The sequence below is a fragment of the Parus major genome, chromosome 5 (genome assembly GCF_001522545.3).
Source record: "Parus major isolate Abel chromosome 5, Parus_major1.1, whole genome shotgun sequence".
NCBI lineage: Eukaryota > Metazoa > Chordata > Aves > Passeriformes > Paridae > Parus > Parus major.
The window spans coordinates 25,536,957-25,558,461 of NC_031774.1; the positions used below are offsets into that span (position 1 = coordinate 25,536,957).

General features: G+C 40.9%; 1 protein-coding gene across 1 annotated transcript in view; it reads right to left on the reverse strand.

The window, feature by feature from the left end:
- The window catches only part of LOC107206419 (cytosolic phospholipase A2 epsilon-like), a 34,549-nt gene extending 16,494 nt beyond the window's left edge, over positions 1-18,055 (reverse strand). Inside the window, exons 1-7 of the mRNA XM_015632260.1 lie at positions 17,440-18,055; positions 16,125-16,214; positions 7,484-7,556; positions 3,741-3,877; positions 3,137-3,268; positions 2,007-2,047; positions 593-635 (exon numbers count right to left, since the gene is read on the reverse strand). Of these exons, the coding sequence (XP_015487746.1) occupies positions 593-635; positions 2,007-2,047; positions 3,137-3,268; positions 3,741-3,877; positions 7,484-7,556; positions 16,125-16,214; positions 17,440-18,039 (1,116 nt within the window). The 5' untranslated portion in view covers positions 18,040-18,055. The remainder of the gene's footprint in view (positions 1-592; positions 636-2,006; positions 2,048-3,136; positions 3,269-3,740; positions 3,878-7,483; positions 7,557-16,124; positions 16,215-17,439) is intronic.
- Between the last annotated feature and the right edge of the window lie 3,450 nt (positions 18,056-21,505).

The window sequence follows — 21,505 nt, forward strand, 5'->3', positions numbered from 1 at the left end:
TTCATGATAGTAGCATAAATACAAAAGGTTAAACTAGGAAATAAATAAAGATATGTCACTGAGAGATCAATAGTCAGTAGTAGGAAGGGTTTTTTGAAGAAGCATTGCTATTAGCATTTTGGGGATTGATATTTTTTTATGGTGTTCACTCTTCTTCAATATAATGTATTTTTGATAAGTCAGTATTTCATGCAGAACTTACCCACAGAGCATGGCTCATCTCCAAGGGAAGGAAAGGGCTGGGTAGATTATCAAAAAGTGACTTCACAGCCTTTGTATCATTGAGTTCTGATAGACAGCAGTACATTTTTTGAAGTACTAGTACCAGAGAAAAATTCTGTGTGTGTATGTGTGCATGCATGTGTGTGGTGTGGTGTGGTGAAGTATAGGAAAAATCAGAAATAAGGAAGTATAGGACAAATGGGATATCTTCAATGAACAGGTAAATAAAATATCCCATTTTGAATGAATCTAAATAGAATAGAGGAAAGAAAGAGAAAGAATGAGCCTACTGGCTTCTTTAACCCCCACCGTCCCTTTCCCTTTACATTGAGGAATAATTTAAAGAAAACATCTTGGGAAAGATACTTACCACCAGCACTCCATTGCTAGCAATCATCTCATGAGGACCAGGTCTGGCAAACAAAATGAAAAACATTAATTTTTTTGAGTTAAGCAAATCCCTCTCATCTTTACCCAGGATGTTGCCCTTTCTTCCCACTTAAACTAACAAGAGTCTGAGAGACCCCAGCAAGTATGTAACAAGCTCCTTCCCTTGCTTGCATGGGCTGAGCACTGCTCTGAGGAGACTCATCTCTGTACCAAAGCTGAACAATGTGTAGCATGGTTGTTTTTTTACAGTGCAATCATCTAAAATGGAATCTCCTGTTAGGCAGTCAAACTCTTCTTACTGAAACACGTGAAATAAATGTATTTTAGCCAATACACCAGCATGTCCTTGTTGGGAATACAGTTATATGTATTTGCTGGCATGCAAATATTTTGACTTGCAAGGGGATTGATGAGGATCAAACTATCCAATTCCTGGCCTGCATAGGACAACCCCAAGATTCACCATGTGCCTGAGAGCATTGTCCAAATGCTTCCTGAACTCTGGCAGGCTTGGTACAGTGACCACTTTCCTGGGGAGCCTATTTCAAAGTGGCACAGGGCAGCCAGTACCAATTACGTGGGAAAAAACCAAAAGCTTTCCAGACCATTCAGGTGAAGTCAGGAGATGGTGTGGAGCGACTTGACTTCTGGCCTTGGCTCCCTACTAGAAGGAGGGCTGGCCTTAGACTAGTCACTTTATTTCTGCCAGGCCTTAGTTACCTTGTGGCAACACAGAGACAAAAATGGTGATTCATGGGTGGCAGGCTGACCACGCTGGAGAAGGAGCCTTACATCGCTACAAGAGTTCCCATCCCATTGTGATTGTGTTAGGCAGAAAGAAAACACAATTACTAGAATTCAAAGAGTACTGCAAGGGAAAACTGGAGGAATTGGAGATACACTGAAAACCTAACTAGTATGTTTCAACACTAAAACTGCATCCAATACATAACCTGAAACAGGCAATGGAAAATTGATAGGCAGGAATGCTCACACACTCAGAAAGCCTTCTGAAATGTCCCCAGGTAGATAAATCATAGAATCATTAGCTTGGGTTGGAAGGGATCTTAAAAGGTCATCTACTTCCAATCCCCTGCCATGAACAGGGACACCTTCCACTAGACTAGGCTGCTCAAAGCTCCATCCAGCATGAACAGTTCCAGGGATGGGGCATCCACACAGTTCTCTGGATAACTGGTAGGTGCATTGTTGACAGCAGCTAAGCTACAGAACAAGCTAATCAGTCAGGTGTTGGGGACTGTAGCAATAATGTAGGAGAAGGCTACTTTTTTTACAGAAAAACCCAAAGCATGACTTCTAATACTGCAGGGTTTTTTGTTTTGTTCTATCATTAATGATTTTTGCATTTTTAAAATAGTCTCTGTGTCACTTACGCAACCTCCAATTTGAATTCAACCTCTAGTTCCTCCTTGGCCTGAAAGCAAGAACAAGATATTAAATGAAGCAGCTACATAATGCTTTGTCCCTCGTCTAAACCCAAGTCCCTAATAGGTAATATTGAAGTTACTGGTGGCAATGTGATTGTCTGTGATAAATACTTCAGACTGGGTGGTCTGAATCAACATTTCAGCCAGATGATTAAATGATTCCTTCCTCATCTCCTTCTGACTTCATGAAATCATCAGAACAACCTATACTTCTATTTCTTGGTGTGAAGCTGCTGCAGAAAAACAGTTTGCAGCTTCCCTTATTTTCTGAATTCCACCCTTTTCTTCCAACTATTCCTGGCACTGTCCTGCCATGACTTACTGTACTAGCTATTATCTTGGAAATTAAACATACTTTACACCCATTACTTTACAGTAATAAACAGAGAACAGTATAAGTGACTGATCCAGAATCAGTGTTATGCAACTCCGAGTAAGGCAGTGCTGATTGTACAAGCTGGTTGTGAATGACCTAGTTTGGATACCAGAATCTGTCCCTGGCAGCAAGAAGTTGCATGTAAGATATTTTGCTGATCTCATCCTTAGATCTCAAAGGCAATCAAGATTATTTTTCCCATTTTATAGACAGGACACAGAAACAGAGGGAATCATTATCCATTCATAGTGGGACACACACTGGGGCAACTTCATGTTTGCGTTTTGGAGTGACAGTAGACACAAGCAAAGGGGCAGGGAGTTATGAATTATAGTAATTACTCAGATTATTAATTCCATGGTGAAAAAAGTACACAGATTGTTCGCCCTGCAACAGCTGTATGGCCTTGGTGTTGCTCAGAGGTAGCTCACAATTAGACCCCTCCCCTACCTACTGCACTGTTTCAGTCCTATGGTCTTTAATAATTTATAAAATATTGCAAAGGGGAATTCAGACTCTCAAATTCAGATTATTTTTTTTTTTACCACGTTTTTGTGCTTATAATTTGAATGGCAATTCATGCACTCATCATTGGGATAAGTAATCCATGGCAGGTTCAGAAAAAATTTTGAAACTGCTCTGTAACTCTCCACTGGTTTCATAGTTGCTTTAGCTGCTTTAGTTGCTAAGTTGCTCTCACATCTGGGCTAGGCTTGAAGTACAGGATCACTGTTCTTTCAAGTGGAAGTTTCGCAGTATCAAAGAGTGCACAGAGTAGATGGTCATCTGGAGTAGCAAAATCCTCATCGTACACTGTGAGCTCCAGCACGTTCTGGAAAAAGAGGGAGAAGACTTTGTTACAGTTTCTCAGGCTGGACATCATTAGCTCCGGGCAAAAGTATTGCTAAGGATGTACTTGAGAAGAAAAGTTGAGAAATTAAATACCACCCCCCTTTAGAAAAACATACTTAAACTGCATATTCATTCTTGCCTACATCATTTTAATTGCTGTAACTAAACACATTGGCTATACCTATACAGATGCTTGGGTAACTCCCAAAGTCTGTATCCATCTTGCACTGACTCGTAAGGGTCTCTTGTTACTCTAAAACTTCAAAATCAAGCTTGCTTTCTGGCCCTCCTACATAGCACCATTGAACAGACACAGGAACTCTGTCATCTCTGCTGTTAAATGCTTTGAGCAGTCATTTATCGTGTGCCATCTCCTAAATAATTCCTGGGCACAGTTCAGGAGATACACAAAATCTTCAGGCTGCCTCAAACAGACAACTTTGGCTCCTTACCTTGACCTGACTTTGGATTCTGAAGTAGAAGGTTTCGTTCCACACTGGATTGTCGGAGTTTCTCACAGTTTTAGTGCGTGACCTTTCACACGTCGCCGTTGGCAGCCACAGGGACACATAGCAATCAGCCTGGCTTACTGGGGAGGGGAGAGGCAAAACAATTGCTAACATGGCAAAGGCAGCAGTGCTGCAGGACACTGGAAAGGTTACTGCAGCAGCTGGTACCAAAAACAAGCAGAAGTTATTTTAAGATAGAAAAATCCGATGCAATGTAACTTCTCAAGATTCCCTTCTGAGAGAGAAAAAGCACTGACCCCACAAGATGACCTAGAGGAGAGGTGGTTTCTGTCCTTCCTTGCATGACATGTTCCTAAACCAGGACAGTAACAGTGATATTGTGTATAAAAAAAGAGGTTGAGAATTTTTTCTTCTAATCAGTGACTATAGTTTCTCAGCCAACAATCTTTCCTGTGCTCATGTATGCTTGTACACACATACACCAACCCCATAGCTGCTGTCTGGTAAGAGGGGCTGGGACCCTCCTCCACTTTTTGAGAACTGAAAAAGGTCTTCATCTCTGCCTTGCTCTCAGTGATCTTCTTTGTGATGGTTTGTGAAAGGAGCTGCAGAACTACACCTGCTGTATGAGATGGCAGAGGCTTCCTCCAAAAGGAGCTTATTGAATTAGACACTGGAATTTAACTTAATTGCCACCTACAGGAAGAGAGAGACCAAGTCTATCTCCTAAAAGGCACCAGGAGAAAGTAGTGAAGGATTTTACATCCCCTTTCTCACAGGCATCTCAACTGAGGTATATCTCAAACAGCTACAGACAAAAATGCCATTTACTCTGTTTCTTCTTGGAGGTTATGCAAGGTACTTCAGCACTCTGAAAATCTCTCTGATTCTGTTCTCATCAATAAAATGATCAGCTATTATGTAATGCAAAAGGTAACCAGCTTTGGGAATGGATGTCCTGTGACGTGAGACTTTAGAGAGAGACCAGTGATGGCAGCAGAAATGGAGATGACCCTGCAGCAGCAGGTAAGGACTCTGCAGGCAGGGCAGGGAACAAGAGCTTGCACACTGACCTGTGGGGACAAGCAAAATCTTGCCTGTCTGCAACAGGACCCTTTTTTATCTTCTTTCCTTTCCTTCTCCACCAAGTTTTGCCCCATGTCGCCCTACAGCTACAGACTATCTCAAACTGTTTTGAGGCTGCATTTTATGCTGTTGAAAGTGTTCAAGAAGCCTTGCTGCTTTTCTGTCCAAGTAAGAGTGGAAAGAAATCCAGAACTGCTTGAAAAATTATGTATGCATTGTGATAGGTCAATAGATGCCTTAATTATTTGCTTTTCTCTTTTTTAAAATTATAATGCAGAAACAACAGCAACAAAGTTTAATTCTGTCAATCTTTTTTCTAAAAAAAGTTGTGGAGAAATCACAATATTCCTGAGTAAAAAAAAAAATTCTTCTGATGGAAAAGTTTGTTTGGAAAATATTGTGTAGGCCCTAGCCTTCTCCCCCTCCTGCTCTATTTCACATCTTAGTTTGGCTTTAAAAATGAGATTCTGGCAGCAATTTCACTGTACCTGTCTAAAGTCATATCATCTGCTTTAATTCTACCTTCCCACCACTCTTGTTTCTTAGTCTCCTTGTGAAAAATTACTCCTTATTCTTATTCACTTTCTTTGCCTATTCCTTTTTTGTAGTGAGAGCTTCCATGCCCTCCTCAATAATTTCACTCTTAAGGACTGTAGCCTTTTCAGTCCCCCTCAATGTAAAAGTTGTTTTAGTTGTTATTCTGTTTCCTCAAGTGTTTTTATTTCTTTTTTTAATCTGGGAAATTCCATGCAGACAATTGCTGGAGTCTGAGATACAGAGTGTGTGCCCTTGTTTCTAATACTTAGTTCTAAGATTCAAAGAAACACTGAATTTCATATAATATGAAATTCATGAGCATGTTTTCATGGTGATACATGAAAACAAATGTTAAAGTTAGTTGGAAAAAGCTAAAAGTGTAAGTGTGTAGATTTGAAAGTTTTTTAAATCACTGGGTGAAAAAGTTAGTTTAGAGAACAGGAACATGGAGGATTTAGGGTGTTGTCTCTTGTCCTTCTTCTTTCTTCTTCATGTTCTCCTCCTAGAGGTTTTTGGGTAGTAGTAGGTGATTGGGTAGAAAATGCCGCAGTGCAGCACACAGGTGTTGGGTCATTGGGTCACTAATAAAAATAACTTAGTTGGCACCTGTTAATTGGGTAAATGGACATAGAAAAGACCTTGAAGAAGATCTTTGTTGGCCATTTTACCCTTTTCTATCATAGTGCACATAGCTCCTTGTACCTTGTAATGCTGATAAGAAAAGAATAAACTACTGAGACTGAACAAGAGAAAATAGCCTCCCTCTCGTCAATCTTCAGTTCAAAGGGAAAAAGAACTTAATCCAAAAGTCCTTAACGAGACAGACAATAATGTTTTGAAGAATTTTGAAACTGCAGAAATATGCATTTGAATATATTTGGAGAATCTAGAAGTAATGCTACTGATTTTAAAATGCATTAAAAGTGATTTTTGGTAACTATTATATGACTTTGGCTTTATCATTTGAGATCAATGACTGATGACTGTTTGGCTGGCAAGTACTTTATTCTGCTGATGTGATTCATCATTCCTGTATCTTAACTGTACTTTGAGATACAAAGCATATCAAGCAATCCTTAATTATATGAGTAGATGCAGCCAAACTAGTCAGCTGTGTATTTAATGCAAAACGTTGCCTCAGTTCTGCTTACACAACCTCTTTCTATAACCTCATTATTTGCCTGGTTGCCTGACATGCAGATGGTCTGAGTCCCTGATGAGACCTTTCAGTGTTCTTGCTTCACCACACATGTGCCACAGCTGTGGACCAGGAGGGAGGTGCAGCCCAGTGATGTGACCTAGGATACAGCTGTTGTCTCCCTCAGTCAGCGCTGTGACACGGGGAAGTCCTCTGGTGCACCTTCCAGAAACACACGTGACAACCACAAGGTAAGACGGGAATGATACCGCACGGTAAATCCAGATCTTTGTCTATCAGAAGATCTTTCCTGACTCTTCATGCACAAGACATTATAGAGCCAATCACTGCAGCTCACAGTGAAACAGGAGAATCAAGATAATCATGAGGGTTACATCATTTCCCTTCCATGCTCACTCTCAAACTAATTTCAGCATCCTTCCACAGGCAGTCACGTAAATCTATTTACTCAAATAAAACAAACAATTAACGTGTCTATGTTGTGTGAAACACCCCTCCTCAGCACACATGTGGATACTCCATGTTCTTTTACAAAACAGTGGTGTTTTCCTTTCCAACCTACTCCCCACCACTTTCCTGCCACGAGACTCACACTCTTGCACAACTGCAAGACTCCTGCAGAAGCCTTAGAAAGGATGGGGCATCCAGCCCTCAGAACGTTTTTTCCAACTGTTCTTTCAGGGTAATTAATGGTGCCATTAGCCTGGTGGTAATGATTGTAAAAAGCTTTTTCCTCTTCAATTCATCTTTGTCAGAGTGGAGATTGAGGATGTTGAAAAGGTCAATGAAACAGCAGCAAGCAGCAAGGACTGACCTGGTTTGTAACAATTAATTTACATAAACACTGGGTTATTTCAGAAACACTAAGAAAAGATTGTTACAAAACTATAAAAAATATGATTTTCCTGTTTCCTGAGCTACCACTAAGAATGGAGATACTCACAGGCATCCACTCGCCGGAGATTTCTCATCCGGATGATCCTTACGGTCAACAGGTAGCAAGGAGAGGATTCTATCTAGAGAGGAACAGTAAAAAGGGGGTCTGAATAAGGCTTTGGTGGGAAAAAAGTTTCAAATGTGCAAATAAACTGTGTGCCACAAAGCACAAATATAGTTAGTAAAACTTGGGTCAATTATCTCACTATTTTGCAGATGAAGCTTCTGTTTTTAAAAATGTCTTAACATTTTATATATTTAACTGTCTTTTTGTTTTGTTGCTCTGAGACTCCAGATGGCTCATCCAAACAGAAAACACAGGAAAAAATCCCTGACAATTTACACAGCCTGTGAGACTCTTGCAAAACCTTTCACTTTGAAATTGCTGAGTCTAGACTACAACATAACTACAGTGAGCTTCTTGAACACTGATGTGTTCATTGACAACCATGACAACATTGACAACCATGATGAAGTTGTCAAAATGCCATTAGTTTTAATCAGAGTTGCAGTCAATCCCCCCCAGTAACCACCCATACAGTCCCATAGCACTGGAAAAAAGTGCTGTGGAGAGTATCTGTTGTTGTGGACTCCCACGGGATAAACCTGAAGCACCACTTTTTAAGAGGTGTTTTTGCCTTCTGCTTCAGAAACATAGATTTCCTGCAATTTACAGTTGTACAAGAAAAAGTGTAACAGTAACTTGAGCTTTTGTAAATCACGACTATGAGACAAGCCAATGGCTGAAAATTGTTTCCAGAGGATTTAGGATCTAAAGATTTAGGTATTGGTTGCCTTTGGAGAAAAAGAAAAATACTACCTTCCTCCAAAAAACCCCTGAAGACTGAAAGTGGTTAACTTCCTTTGTTCCCTTCAAATATCTCAGCCTTAATCTTCTATAAATCAAGTCTCTCCAGGTTTTGTGGCTGCAGGGACCTCTTCCTACTTATTATTATAAGATAAATGTGAGTTCCTCCTTCTTAGGAAGACGATTTCCTGCTGGCTCATTCCATAAACTTGTCTGGCTCAGAGCTATCTGCAAAAGGCTATTTTGACCAAGCCAATAAATAAATCAACATTTCCTGTGGCTGTGACACATGGTTATTTCCTCACACTCCTAGAAACATTTCCACCTGCATAAGTGGTTACAGAAAAGCCCCACAAATCATTCTTTTTGAAAATTGCTATTTTTATCAATAGGTTTCCTCTTTTTTAGGAGAATCCTTCTATTTCTGTAGCACTTCAGAGACTTCCTATAACAACTATAAGCAAGCAGACAAAATAGATGTTAAAAAAGAAGCTGGAAGAACCTCACTTAAACCAACTTTTTTCTCAAGAGAACAGAGCAAAAGGGTCTATTTACAGATGGAAAAATAATTATGCCTCTTTCATCACAACAAATTACTTTTTCCAATATGTGATTAGAATCCTTTATTCTCTCCTCTAACATATCATGTTATGTTAAAACCTTTTTACAGAGTTCTTAAAAACCATTGCTCTTTCCACTCCTCTTAAATGTGTCTCCAGAATCCTGGGTTTTTTTTCTTTTTTTAGTGCTTCTTCATGAAATTCAGCCTAGGAAATCTATTTATCTTCTATTTCAATTGTTCTCAAAAGAAAATAACCTTACAGAAGCTGCAAAATTTGCAGACAACTGGTGGAAGGATATGTCCTCAGAGTTACCCTGTGCAAAGACACTGGTTCAGATTTTAGAAATAGTATAGCCATGTTAATACAGTTCTACACCCTGTTAATTTACCCTTCTTCTCAGCTGGGTAATTAGCAAAGGTGGATCACCACACTCACATGTTAGGAATGGGTTTAGGCACCTCAGCATATGCCCTAGAAGGCAGAAACTCATTGTTCCTTAGGATCTGCATAAACATGGGGGAAATTCTGGCAGGCATTTATCTCCAGATTGCGCAAGGTGCTGCCAGCTCCTGGATCAGCTCCAGCAACACTTCCTCTGACAAGTGGCATTGCTTGAGTGAGAACCAATGAAATCATCATTTACAAAGCAATTTGTGATTCTTAGACCAGTGAAAACTTAGGTTGGGATTTGGGTGGTTTTTTTTAGGAAATATTAGATGGTTTCTGCCACGTGATCACCTTCTTCCTGGTTCCCATGCAATGACTTTCTAACATGTTAGCCAGATTTTCCCTGTCTGGTATGGGGAAATCAATTCTCAGAGATGCAGGAGTCACAAAAGGATTTACTGAAATTTTTTTTAAAAAAAAATTAAAAAATTTAAAAAAATTAAAAATCAGTGGTTTAACAGAAGCTACAGAAATCAGGATGTGTGCTTGCACTAGGGGAGAGGCAGATGCCATCAGCCAGTTACCTGAGGAAAAGGCAGGAGCCAGGCGTCAGTCATCCTGACAGCCCTGGCACCTGCCGGTGGCGGTAGCAAAGACAATAGGGAGGGCAGAATTCACCTGGTGATCAGGCCTTGCTAGTTCTTCTGCTCCCAGGAGGATTTGCTATTTTAATTAATTCCAGTACCATCTTAAACAAAAGAAATATATTTAAATAGTAACTGTGACAACTATAACATGATGTACCGGGGTCTAGTTATAGAGACAAAGAAAATAGCAGTCACACATGTATAAAACAAAGACAGAGGTTATGTTATTCTGCTTACTTAACACCTATTATGATATTTTTAACAAAAAAAAAAAAAAAGAAAAAAGGCTGCTGCTATATAATGAGGTTCCACATACAGAGAGGTTTCCACCACAGCAAACTGTCAGCTTGTCTTCAATTTGGTGCTGCCCAGCTTGTGTTTGTGTGTGTAGCACATCTGTATGCAGTACAGCACTCTGAGGTGCCAGTGCATGAGTAGGGTGTACAGTGCTAGTTTCCCTGAAATCCCAACTAAATAAAGTTTTACTGGGATTCTCCAAACAGCAACTCCATCTAGCGCAGAACAGACCTCATAGTCTCTTCTTCCGATTTTATTGAGCTTCCCATAAATTAGAAAAACATTGACACTACTTGGCACTAAGTTACTATGTTGGTACAAGTAAGGGATTCCTCTGTGCATGATCCCCACTTTCTCCTAGCTGAGGAGTAAGAATTTGAAAACAAATTTCTCTACCATGAGCACTCTGGTAATGCAGGCTGTCTGCATTCCTGGAACATTTGTACCTCTGCAGGTCTATCTCAGGCCTCTTTAAAGTCATGCTTCTATTCAGGTGTAGGTATGTGTGGCATGCATCCATCTCAAGAAGCACTGCTGTAAATTACTCCACATTTAGCTGTAAAATACATCCTGTCCCAAGTGGCTGTGGAGCTCTAAAATGGCAGGACTCCTTAATGAGGCAAGAGTCCATGAGAGTGACTCTACTTCTTTACCTTTTTTATTTTTTTAACTTGGTTTTCTCTCAGTTGCTTGCTCTCTTCAGCCTTTAGGCTTCTTCATCTAACAGACTCTGCCAGCATGGATTGCTAGCTTCATCTTTCCCGCTTGCAATACCAATAGTATGAATATTCATTCCTTCACTTATTGCAGACTACCCCAGTCACACAATTCCACAACAGTATTGTCAAATGTGTGCTGGGTGAATGCTTTTCAGGTTTTTTTTTAGTGTTAGGTACTTGGTTTACAACAGATGTTCGATCAGATAGCAGAATATTGTAGCTGCCTTCCCAAAACAGAGACCGGTCATCCAACACCGATCCAGAGAAGAGAACTTGAACCTTCAGGAACAGTCAGTACATTCTCAGACTTCATTGTTGCTCTTTTTAGATTGGTATTTATTCCAAAACAGTTATAAACTAACAGAAGAATAATGCAGAGATCCTGAAATTCACATTTAGTCTGTGTGTGTGTGAAAACTGTATCACCATCAATAAGCAGGTATCCTCCAACCAGACACTCAGCTGCTGATTTTCTACATGAAATGTGGAATGTCTTCCATCTGGTCTCATGAGTAGTGGTCTTTGTCATGCTGGGTGCTAAACTGTGATGAGGAAGCAAAGAAAACTATGTGCCACAGTGCACTGGTACCATTACCTATTTGAGTCCAATTGCATTGTGTAATATTCCACAAACCATCCTGTAAAGATCAGACAAGCTTTAAAAATACCTTTAGCACAATCAAGCCTTTTACAATGACTTAAAAATCCCTGAAAAAACCTGTGTCATCTATATATATGTCACCTTCCTCTCTATCCACACATTTTTCCTGCAATCATCCAGGAATGATTCCTCCATGTGTTTCCATGTCATCTACTAGCTCAGCAGCCTTTCCTGGCAAAGATAGCTTCCTTGCCTTGTCTAAGGTATTCCTGCATTCCTGGCCCAGAGAAGCATTCTGCTGAGATGAAATCACTCCCAGGATGTTGCAGGGCACTCCTTTCTTCATTTCCAAGTGCTAATTTAACTAGATGGTAGCCAGGGACCAAATCATTCCTTGCTGATGGTGCATCTAGAGCTGGTGGTGTGTGAAAGTCTATCTTGAGCTGTCTGAGAGCCAGGTCTCCCTACAGAGCGCATGTGAGTTTTTTACAGTTGTAGTCAGGATGCTTCAGGCTGTGAACATCACTCACCAATCCCTGCCCCAGCTTGCTACAGCCATGGGATGCTGTGGGATGTGCCGGGATCCCCCGTGGCAGGCTGCCCAGACCTGCTGCTCTTGGCCACCTCTCTGAACTTCTTCCTCATTCTTGACAAAATCAGGCTCCATGATGGAAAAGATGCTCTAATTGCTTCCTTCCTTCACCTCCTCCAGGCTGGGGAGGGCACCTCAGCCGAGGGCTGTGGGGCTGTGTATGGGCATGCTCCTGATACTGATGATCACTGCTGCCACAGCTGTGCTTTTCACAAGCTGTGTGTTTCGTGGGTTTTAGTAGAACAATTTCTTCTTCTCATCAGACCATCTTTTCACCAGGAGCAGCAGAAGTCTCGGTTGGATATCAATCAATTAGAAATACCCACACCCAGATGGAAAAGTCCCTTTGGGGCATACAGCCACACAAACCCTGGCTCCAGCAGGGGAAAATTTTCCACATCCACAGAAGCATGACAGGAACATGCAAGGTCACAAGAATTGTATCCTTCAGATGATTGCTTCCTCATACATATATCCATCATGAGACTAAGAAAACTTTTGAGGAATGACACTATGCACGTTATACTGTGCTTGGAAGACATTTCCAGAAAACAAAACCTCAAATACTGTTCAACACAAGATGGATACTCTCACTGCACAGTGCTCCCATATAAATGCAGAGATGTATAATATTTAATAAATAATAGCATTATTTATTATTTCTATTACTTATTATATAAATCTGCAAAGATGTATTATTTGATTGGTAATTCAGGCTGGCTGCACAGCTCTTTCAATACTGTTAACATTACCTTCACCTTTTAGTGTTTGCAGATGTTTAACAATCAGACTTCAGATATTGAAAAACAGATCTATTTGAAAACTTTAACTGTTCAATTGTATGTTCAAAATTATTTCCATATGTGAAACTGTATCCAGAACTATTGTCCATCCATAAAAAATACAACAGTGCCTTTTTATAGTGCTCTGCCCTCCCTAAGTAGAACAAATATGACAGAAAAAAACTAGGCTGAGCATGAACCATTTGAGTTTTGAGACTCTTTACACCTAATTCCAGATAGCTGTATAATTAGTGATTATGTCTGACAGCTGTTGAACATTTCTGGATTCTTATCCTCATTACCACAGGTCATGCATTGCACTCTGGAAATCTCTCTTTCTGACTACCAGTTCTCAAGGGTATTTATAGGTCTATCTCAGGTACAGATGTTTTGCATTTTTGATGTCAAATATGGATTAGAAAAAACATATTTCAAAGCTTTGAGCTGACAGGATGTGTCCTCATTTGATTTTATGAGGTTCATTTTTGAAGTGGGAGGTGTGCTGGAACATGTAATTTCAGCAGTCTGTATTTTAGGCAACCCCATACCAGCACTCAGGGTGGCAGAGGAGGTGCCTGGGCTCAGACCAGCTTTTGCAGCTGAGCAGAGTGCTGCTGCTGAAGCCATGCTGCTGCAAGCAGCGGGGGGCTGGGGGTGGCTCAGGACTTTTTGACTCCTGCCTTTCCAGCTGATGCTGAGGCTGGGGCTGGGGCTGGAGCTGCTCCTGACAGCAGGCTCTAGCCCCTGTGGGAGTCAAGGAGCCCATCCCCAGCAGGGACCCAGCCCTCCTGCCCGCCTCAGCTCCTCTTCATATTGCCAAGCCCAACCTGCACCAGAAGCAGATGTCACAACTTGCTCCTATTCTTGCTCTGCAGTGTGGCAGCTCCCCACTCGTCCCACGATCTCAAGGGCTGCTTCCAACTCCTAAAACCCAGCAGAAACCAGAGTTCCTGCTTTGCACAAGGGTGAGAGTTTATCCTGTCCCTCTTCTGTTTAAGGGCAGCAGCTGTCCCAGCTGCACAAACCCTGAAAGAACAAGAAGCCCATATCTGGCAGGGAAATGAGGTATGACTTGACCCAAGAAGTGATGCGTCTTGGCCTTATTAAAACATGGCTCATGGTGAGTTTAGAACTATGCATCCAATTGTTCCCCTTCCCTCACATGCATTATTATATGAAGCCTGCTGCAATCCTCAAATATTTTGGTATAAACACTGATGTCTGAAATACCAGAACTGTCTCCTCCTGTTACTTTAGCGTGGATCTAAGTACCAGCCTAGACCCAAATAATACAGATTTCTTAACACAGATAAAAATCAGCATGTTGATGTAAAGACACATGCAGTTGCTGGCAAATGCTGTCATATATTTCTAACAGACAATTCCTCTGAGCAAGCAGATACCCTCATATTTAAGTCTTCTGGCAGTTTCAGTGATGAAAAATTAATATTTGAGAAAAAACTAGGAGGAGAGAAAAATGTATATGCATTCTTTACATGAACGTATGATTGTTGATGTAGCCTGATAATGATCATGCAAGTGCATAGGATGGGGAGTGGAATTGTGAACAAAGACAAAAACAGTGCCTCTGTAACCACATGCAAAAAAAACTCAGTCCATCGCCAATTTATTGTCATGAAATTTGTAATTTTATACTGTAAAAAAGAAACCTTCAGTATGAGACAGGACCAATATAGTGGTCTAGAAGAAGGTTATGGATATATCAGATGATTCTTTTAGTCCGCTACTGTCACATCTGCACCATTGAAATTTAATGACCATTAAATATCTTTGATCTAAAGTCTATATCCTGAGCACACAATGGAAAAACAAACACATTACTGTGTGGGATTAAGAAATGGAGACAAGTTACTTGTCAGATGTATAATTATTGTAAGTAATTATAACCCAGGAGCTCAAATCTTTTTTCTTCCTATCATCATGCTTTTAAGTTCCTGACCTCTTGTAAGGAACAGATATTATACCAAAAACTGATCAATAAAATTTTTCTGCCTGCTTTTACTATCTACATAATTCTTCATCCTAGACATTGTCCAGAATTTTAGTATCTCCTCAGGCTGTAGATACCAGACATTGCAACCTAAATATTTGTAAGATGAAATACCACGAAGACCCTAGACTTATTATACAATATATCCTGTGAAAATACAGTCTAATCTTTTAACCCCACTGGGTTGTTTTTTTTTTTGTAGTAATCCTAATGCTGGGAAAACACAATAGCTAAATTTTGAAGAGTGCATGTAAAAAAACAAAGAATATTGTGAATATGAATAAGAATTTGTTTAAATTTGTGAGCACCCAAATTGCAGCAGAACTACTTGGTAAGCAGCTTATTACAAAGCTCACCTGTGTGCCTGTTCACAGTATGATTTCAAGTTTCAGACAAAGCTCCATTTCAGCTTTGTTTTGCCTCAGTAGAACTTGTCTGCATGAACTATAGGGCAAATTTTCACAGAATTATCTGCCTCAGAAGCAGGCACTTCACAGGACAAAATTGTTATATGAATCATTCTTAAACTTCTCCATTGACAGATAGGAAATAATGCCCAGACTCACTGCACAGTAGCAGAATGAGAACTCACATCAAAACCAGTAATTTCTAACAAAAAAAAAATCTTTGGCTGACACTCATGCACAAGAAATAGCCCTATCACTCATTTTACAGAATCCCACTACAGTTTCTTTCCTGATGGAGCACAGAAGTTGCGAAAGATCAGGGTTCAACAATCCAGGACCGCCTCATAAATTGCAAGGATGGAGATCATGCTACCAAAGCCATTGGCAGCAGAGCATGTCTCATTGTCACTTTTGTCCTTTCAGTTACAAAATGTATTGTGGAACAGAAAGCTCACCTGTGGATTTCTCTTACAAGTAAGTGAGGCATTGAAATACTAAATATTCAGTCTGTTCAAAATAAAATGTAACAGAGGAATAAAACAAGCAATTATAGAAACGGAGCCACCTGGTCTACTTGGTCCACCTGGTCCTGCTCATTGCAGGAATTTGGAACAAGATGATCTTTAAAGGTGCCTTCCAACCCAAACTATTCTATGTTCTATGAAAATCATAAACATAAGAGGAATAAAATGATTCAATTAATAGATTTACGGGGATTTCCCTTGTAACGCTCAACCTGCTGCCATCATTCTTTATCTACCTGAGACTTCTCCCCATCAGAGAAAAACAAAACCCTTAGCATTCTTTGGTTCTAAATTCTCTTTTTCTTAATACCTTGAAATCACCTTGGTCTGGCCCAGTACTGTCGGCATTCCTTCTTCGCCATTCACCATCTCCCAAGGAACCAAGCCCTGAGTTTCCATCCTGAAGAAAGGAAGAAAAAACAATAAATGATAATGTTAAAACAACAGCAGCAGCAGCATTACCAGGATAGATAATTAATTTCTACTTGCAATAATTTATGATGAAACCTCGATTAGAAGGGCTGTTGGTTACGCCCAGCTGTGTTACTGCACTCAGATTAATGGACAAACCACCACATATTTCGGTGCACACTGGCACAAAATCCATGTCAGGGGTACCCTTTCAATGAGAAAATGAATGAAGACCATCACAGCTGTAAGATATCTAAAAGGTGTCTCTACATTAATCCAGTGGAAAAGGTTTGCTTTTTGTTTTAAATGTGATCTTCTAGCAACCTGTTCCTGCTCTTAGCAATACTAAAGCTTAGTTTAAAATATTCCAGAATATTTTCTGTGAGTTTGAACACAGAATACGAAACACTGCAGTTGTAAAATTTTAAATCTAATGTTTCAGTCTCTTTCAGGAAAGAGAAGCTCCAAAACACCTCTACAGTGCAGGGTGCCACCTTTTGAAGCACTTTATAGAGCACCATTAAAGGACAGTATCTACAAAGAAATGTTGAAAATATTCTGTTTGCAAAACACTTCCTGAAGTGATGTGCCTTCATCTAGCCAGGGAGCACACAAAACAATGCATAATGTACTACAGTTAAAACTAAATGCAAATCTTGAAACAATGCAGAGAATGCAAAGCAAAATGAAAAAATTCAGGACCAAAAAGGTAATGTGTAAGTGGAATTCAATTCTCTATTCCTGATCTCTGTCCTGCCCTTATCCCATTTTCAGTAACAAAAAAATGTGTCTGACACATTATTTTACATGTAAAATCTTGTTATTTATACAGAAATATGAAAATTTTAATAAAAGTAGCATTTAATTGCAGAAGAAAAAAGGCTGACAATTCAGTCCCCTGAAGGATGTTTCTCCCCCTGTTCATTTTCCCCCCCTTTCTTATCTTTTTTTTTGCCCTATACTACTCTGACTTCTCTCATTTTGTCTATGAAGATGAGATCGTTGGCTCTGGTGGATTCAGAAGGACTTTTTCCACTGACAGCCTTGAAGAGAAAATTTCAACTTAAACTCCTTCAGACAGAGGAACTGCTGTATAGTCCCATCAGACAGCAAATTTGCACGCTAGCTTGAATACAAACACACTCACAAAGCAGGATTTTGTTTTCTGTCAAATGCAGAGGACCTTAAGTGAAACTTTAAAGCTGGTTTCTTACCTCTAGTGCATTTGATGGTATCATGGTCTTCCCTTTATTCATGTAATAGAGTGCTTCTGGCACCTCCATGGGCAGCAATTCTTGAGACATGTTTTCAGGATATACTCCTGGCTCCTCCATGGGCAAGAATCCTTTAGACATGCTTTCAGGATACAGTCCTGGCTCCTCCATGGGCAAGAATCCTTTAGACATGCTTTCAGGATACAGTCCTGGCTTCTCCATGGGCAGGAATCCTTTAGACATGCTTTCAGGATATAGTCCTGGCTCTTCCACGGGCAGGAATCCTTTAGACATGCTTTCAGGATATAGTCCTGGCTCCTCCATGGGTAGGAATCCTTTAGACATGTTTTCTGGATCTACTCCTGCCACTTCCATGGGCAGGAATCCTTTAGACGTGTTTTCATGATCCACTCCTGGCACCTCCACGGGCAGCAATTCGAGAGACATATTTTCAGGCTCTACTCTTGGCACCTCCGTGGGCAGCGGTTCTAGAGACATATTTTCAGGATTTACTGCTGGCACCTCTGTGGGGAGCAGCTCTAGAGACACGTTTTCAGTGTCTGCTCCTGGTACCTCCACTGGCAGCACTTCCCAAGACATGTTTGCAGGAAGTACTCCTGTGGGAGTCAATGACTTGTTATTTTATAAAATGACCTGAGGCCCCACCCATCTCATCTCTCTAAGTAAAGGGCTCTCCTCCCACTGCGAAGGCAGTGGAGCACCGAGGATAGAGTGCTCCAGGGGAGGACCTTACAGCACCACAGCCAAAAGGAATCTGGTACCTTCCTCTGGCTGGGAACCTCTCCCAGCCAGCGCCTGCCCCACGGGTCCTGCACTGCTGCCACCCATTTCTGTGTGTGCAGAGCCTCAGAATGGAGGGTGCTGCCACCGAGGCCTGCTCCTTCAAGCCCACTTCTTCCCTGCCCTGAGCAGGGACTGCTCCTGGCTGGGGGAACCTGGACCCTGAGGAAGGCCTGGCATCTGAACAGCTGGTGGTGATTTCCCTGCCTGCTGGCACAGCCAGTGCACGGTGGTCGATGTCTCCCTGTTGGCAGGGGGACCTGAGCTCGGTGCCTGCAGAGGGGCAGAGCCCTGTGGCACACAGGAACCCCTGGAGATGTCCATCCCACCGCCTGACAGATCACTGCATGGGCATGCAGCTCCCAGATCTCCTGGGCTACTCCCGTTCCTTCCTCCCAGGGGGGAGGTCACGGTGTGGGTGCAGGGCCCAGACTTTGTTTTTCAGGGGTGATCTGTAACTAGAGGAGGTGATTTAGGCTAGGAGCAGCAGCAGCAGCAGAGTGGGATAGGACAGCAGGGGAGAAGGAGGTGGATGCTTGCAGGGCGTAGCAGATGTCTTGAAGTCAATGCCTATAGCTCCAGGCATGACCCAGGATTATTGCTGCACCCCGCAGTATCTTAAATACAGCAAAAAAGTGACAAGAAAATACATAATAGCTGTGCAAAGCAGGTAAGAATTATGCTTTTATACATTTTCCAGAGAAAGGCAGTTGAACTTTTAATAACAACTGTGAGAAACTCCTGTCAAGATGAATGGAATACACTATCCAGTGGTTAAGTTTTATCACTTTTATTTTACAGAGATTTGTTCAACCAAAGAACATGAACAAAAGAGCAGATGAACATCTCCAGGCTTACCCAGTGGAAATTACCATCTTCAAACGGAGAAAAACAAATGAATAACAAACTAGAAGCTCCAGTAAGAGGAGGCTGTGTCATGGCATCTGCATTTCCAGCATGAAAAGTAGCTCTGCCCACACTGGAAGTACAAGAGCATCTTTTGGCCTCAGGTCACGGACACTCTGAGCTACATCCTGGAGAGCTCCTTTTGCAGCTTAATTTAGAGAACAACAATCATTCGGGGGGGCAGGGAGGGGGAAGGGATTTGTAGGGGTGTATTTGTTTTGGTTTTTGGGTTTTTGTGGGGGTTTTCTTGTTTTGCTTTGTTTTTTAAATCTGGTTAGAAAAGAAGACCTGGTTGACCTTGGAAAACCTGCCATGTGATACTAAAAATACCAGGATACTTGTCATTAGAGTGGAACAACTTTCCCAAGGCTGAATAGTTCAGAAAACCATTATCATAACTGATGATAAGCGATGGAAATCCCTCTAAAGTTGGTGAACCTTAAGAAAGGTGAGATTCTCTGTCCTCAAGGAAGCCTTTGGAGAGGAAAGATGGATTCTGTGTGCAGACTTCCATATCTGCAGAGTGAATTCCCCATTACAGGCACACTTGGCTATCTATAATGATCTGTACAGCCTTCAGCTAAATCAAGGTACTCTGCTCCCATCTGAGTCACTCCACAGGAAACAACATAAAGAAAGAAAACTGCAAGGTTCTCATTAACAACTGAACTAGTGCCATCTCATTTAAAAATCTGAATGTACAAAGCTGGATGGTTTCAACTTTTAGAATGAAAAGCAGATGCTTCAAGTGGAAATATTTTATTTCAATACATATTTGAATAATTTAAGGCTAGACGAAGGAAAACAACCCACTTGTTTCAAAGATCTAAATGTAGTTGCCCTGGCAGCAAATTGCACACTACTCCTTTAGCGTAGTGATATCACAGTCTTATCTGTTTATCACACAGAATGTGCCAAAACCAGCACAACCTTGTACTTCTACTGCCTAGGTTTCTTACTCATCCTGCAACACACTTTGAAGAAGCATCACTCCCTTGGCAAAGGTACCTGTATTACATCTGACTGCAGAGACAAGCTGTGGAGAAATACACTTCTATACAGAAAACAGTATTGGAGGGCAGAACCAGATGGGAGTTCTGGAGTTCTGGCTCAGCTACATCCTCTTCCTGCAGGAGCTGTGTCTTAGGCCACCACTGTGCAGTTAGTGAGGAAGGAGATTTGGAGCAGGAGAGAAAACTCACAGGAGACAGGGGCATTACTGCTGTTCATTATCCTACCCCAGAAACAAGAGAAAATGAATATTCTGGGAAATAAATGTTAAAGCAAAAAGTTTAAAAGTACTAGAATGTATTCTTGCTAAGATCATACTGAGAAAAGTATGGCATTTTATATCCATTGTATAGATGCATCAGCATTTGAATGCATCTAGCATATAACTAGAACAAACCTCTGATACTGAGAGGTATTCCTTTCCCAGTAGAGGTGCCACCATCATTAATGACTTTGTACATCATTGCACTCACAGTTAAATACCTGTATACCTTTCTTTCATGTTACAGTTACTGATGCACTGGATAAAGCCCAGAATTTACCATTCCAGTCTTAGAGCTGCCTAATTGAAGTGCAAATTTATACTCTGTTTCATCTCTCTCAGATTCTATGCATGTTACAAATGTACAGTCCTCAGTGGTTACCTGTAGAGTTAGAAAGTCCTCTGTGACTGGAGTTCTCACTTTGGGATGTCTTCTGTACTTTGAGAAAGTTTCCCAGGATTAGAGTTCTACAGGAGCAGTTCCCAAAGTTTTTTGAATCTCTGTTCATTCTCCACATTCCTGCAGACTACATGCAAGTTTATCCTATCCTCCATGAGCTGAAAACCAGCACAAGTGCAATATGAGCAGTACAGTTCTTCCTCCCCATGTCCAAACGCAGCTGTGGGTTACAGGCCATCAACCCCTGCACCAGCAGAAATCATGGACCAGAGATTAAGAGTGACTAGAAAAGGTGTTTGTTAAACATCTATGAAGGATTTTCTGAATTGTTTTCTGTATGTGGTACCAAAGCATTTAATCTTTGACAAATTCTAGGCTGTCATATTGACTGTTAAAACCATTATTAAATATCCTATATTTACAAAGTAGATAGATAATAAGTTAAAAGAAATGCAGCCGAAGGAGGAATTTGGAGCATGAGTTGCTTTTAAGACTGGGTGTCATCTAGCTGAATAGCAGAAATTGCAAAATTGGAGAAACAACTTGCTCAATATTTAAAAGTACATATTAACAGATGTAGAAACTTGCAGCTCCTTACTTGATAGTTATCAGTTCCTAAGGATGCTCCATTTCCTCAGCCAAAGAAATTAAACAGGAAGGGAGCAAATTAATACACGGAGTATTAG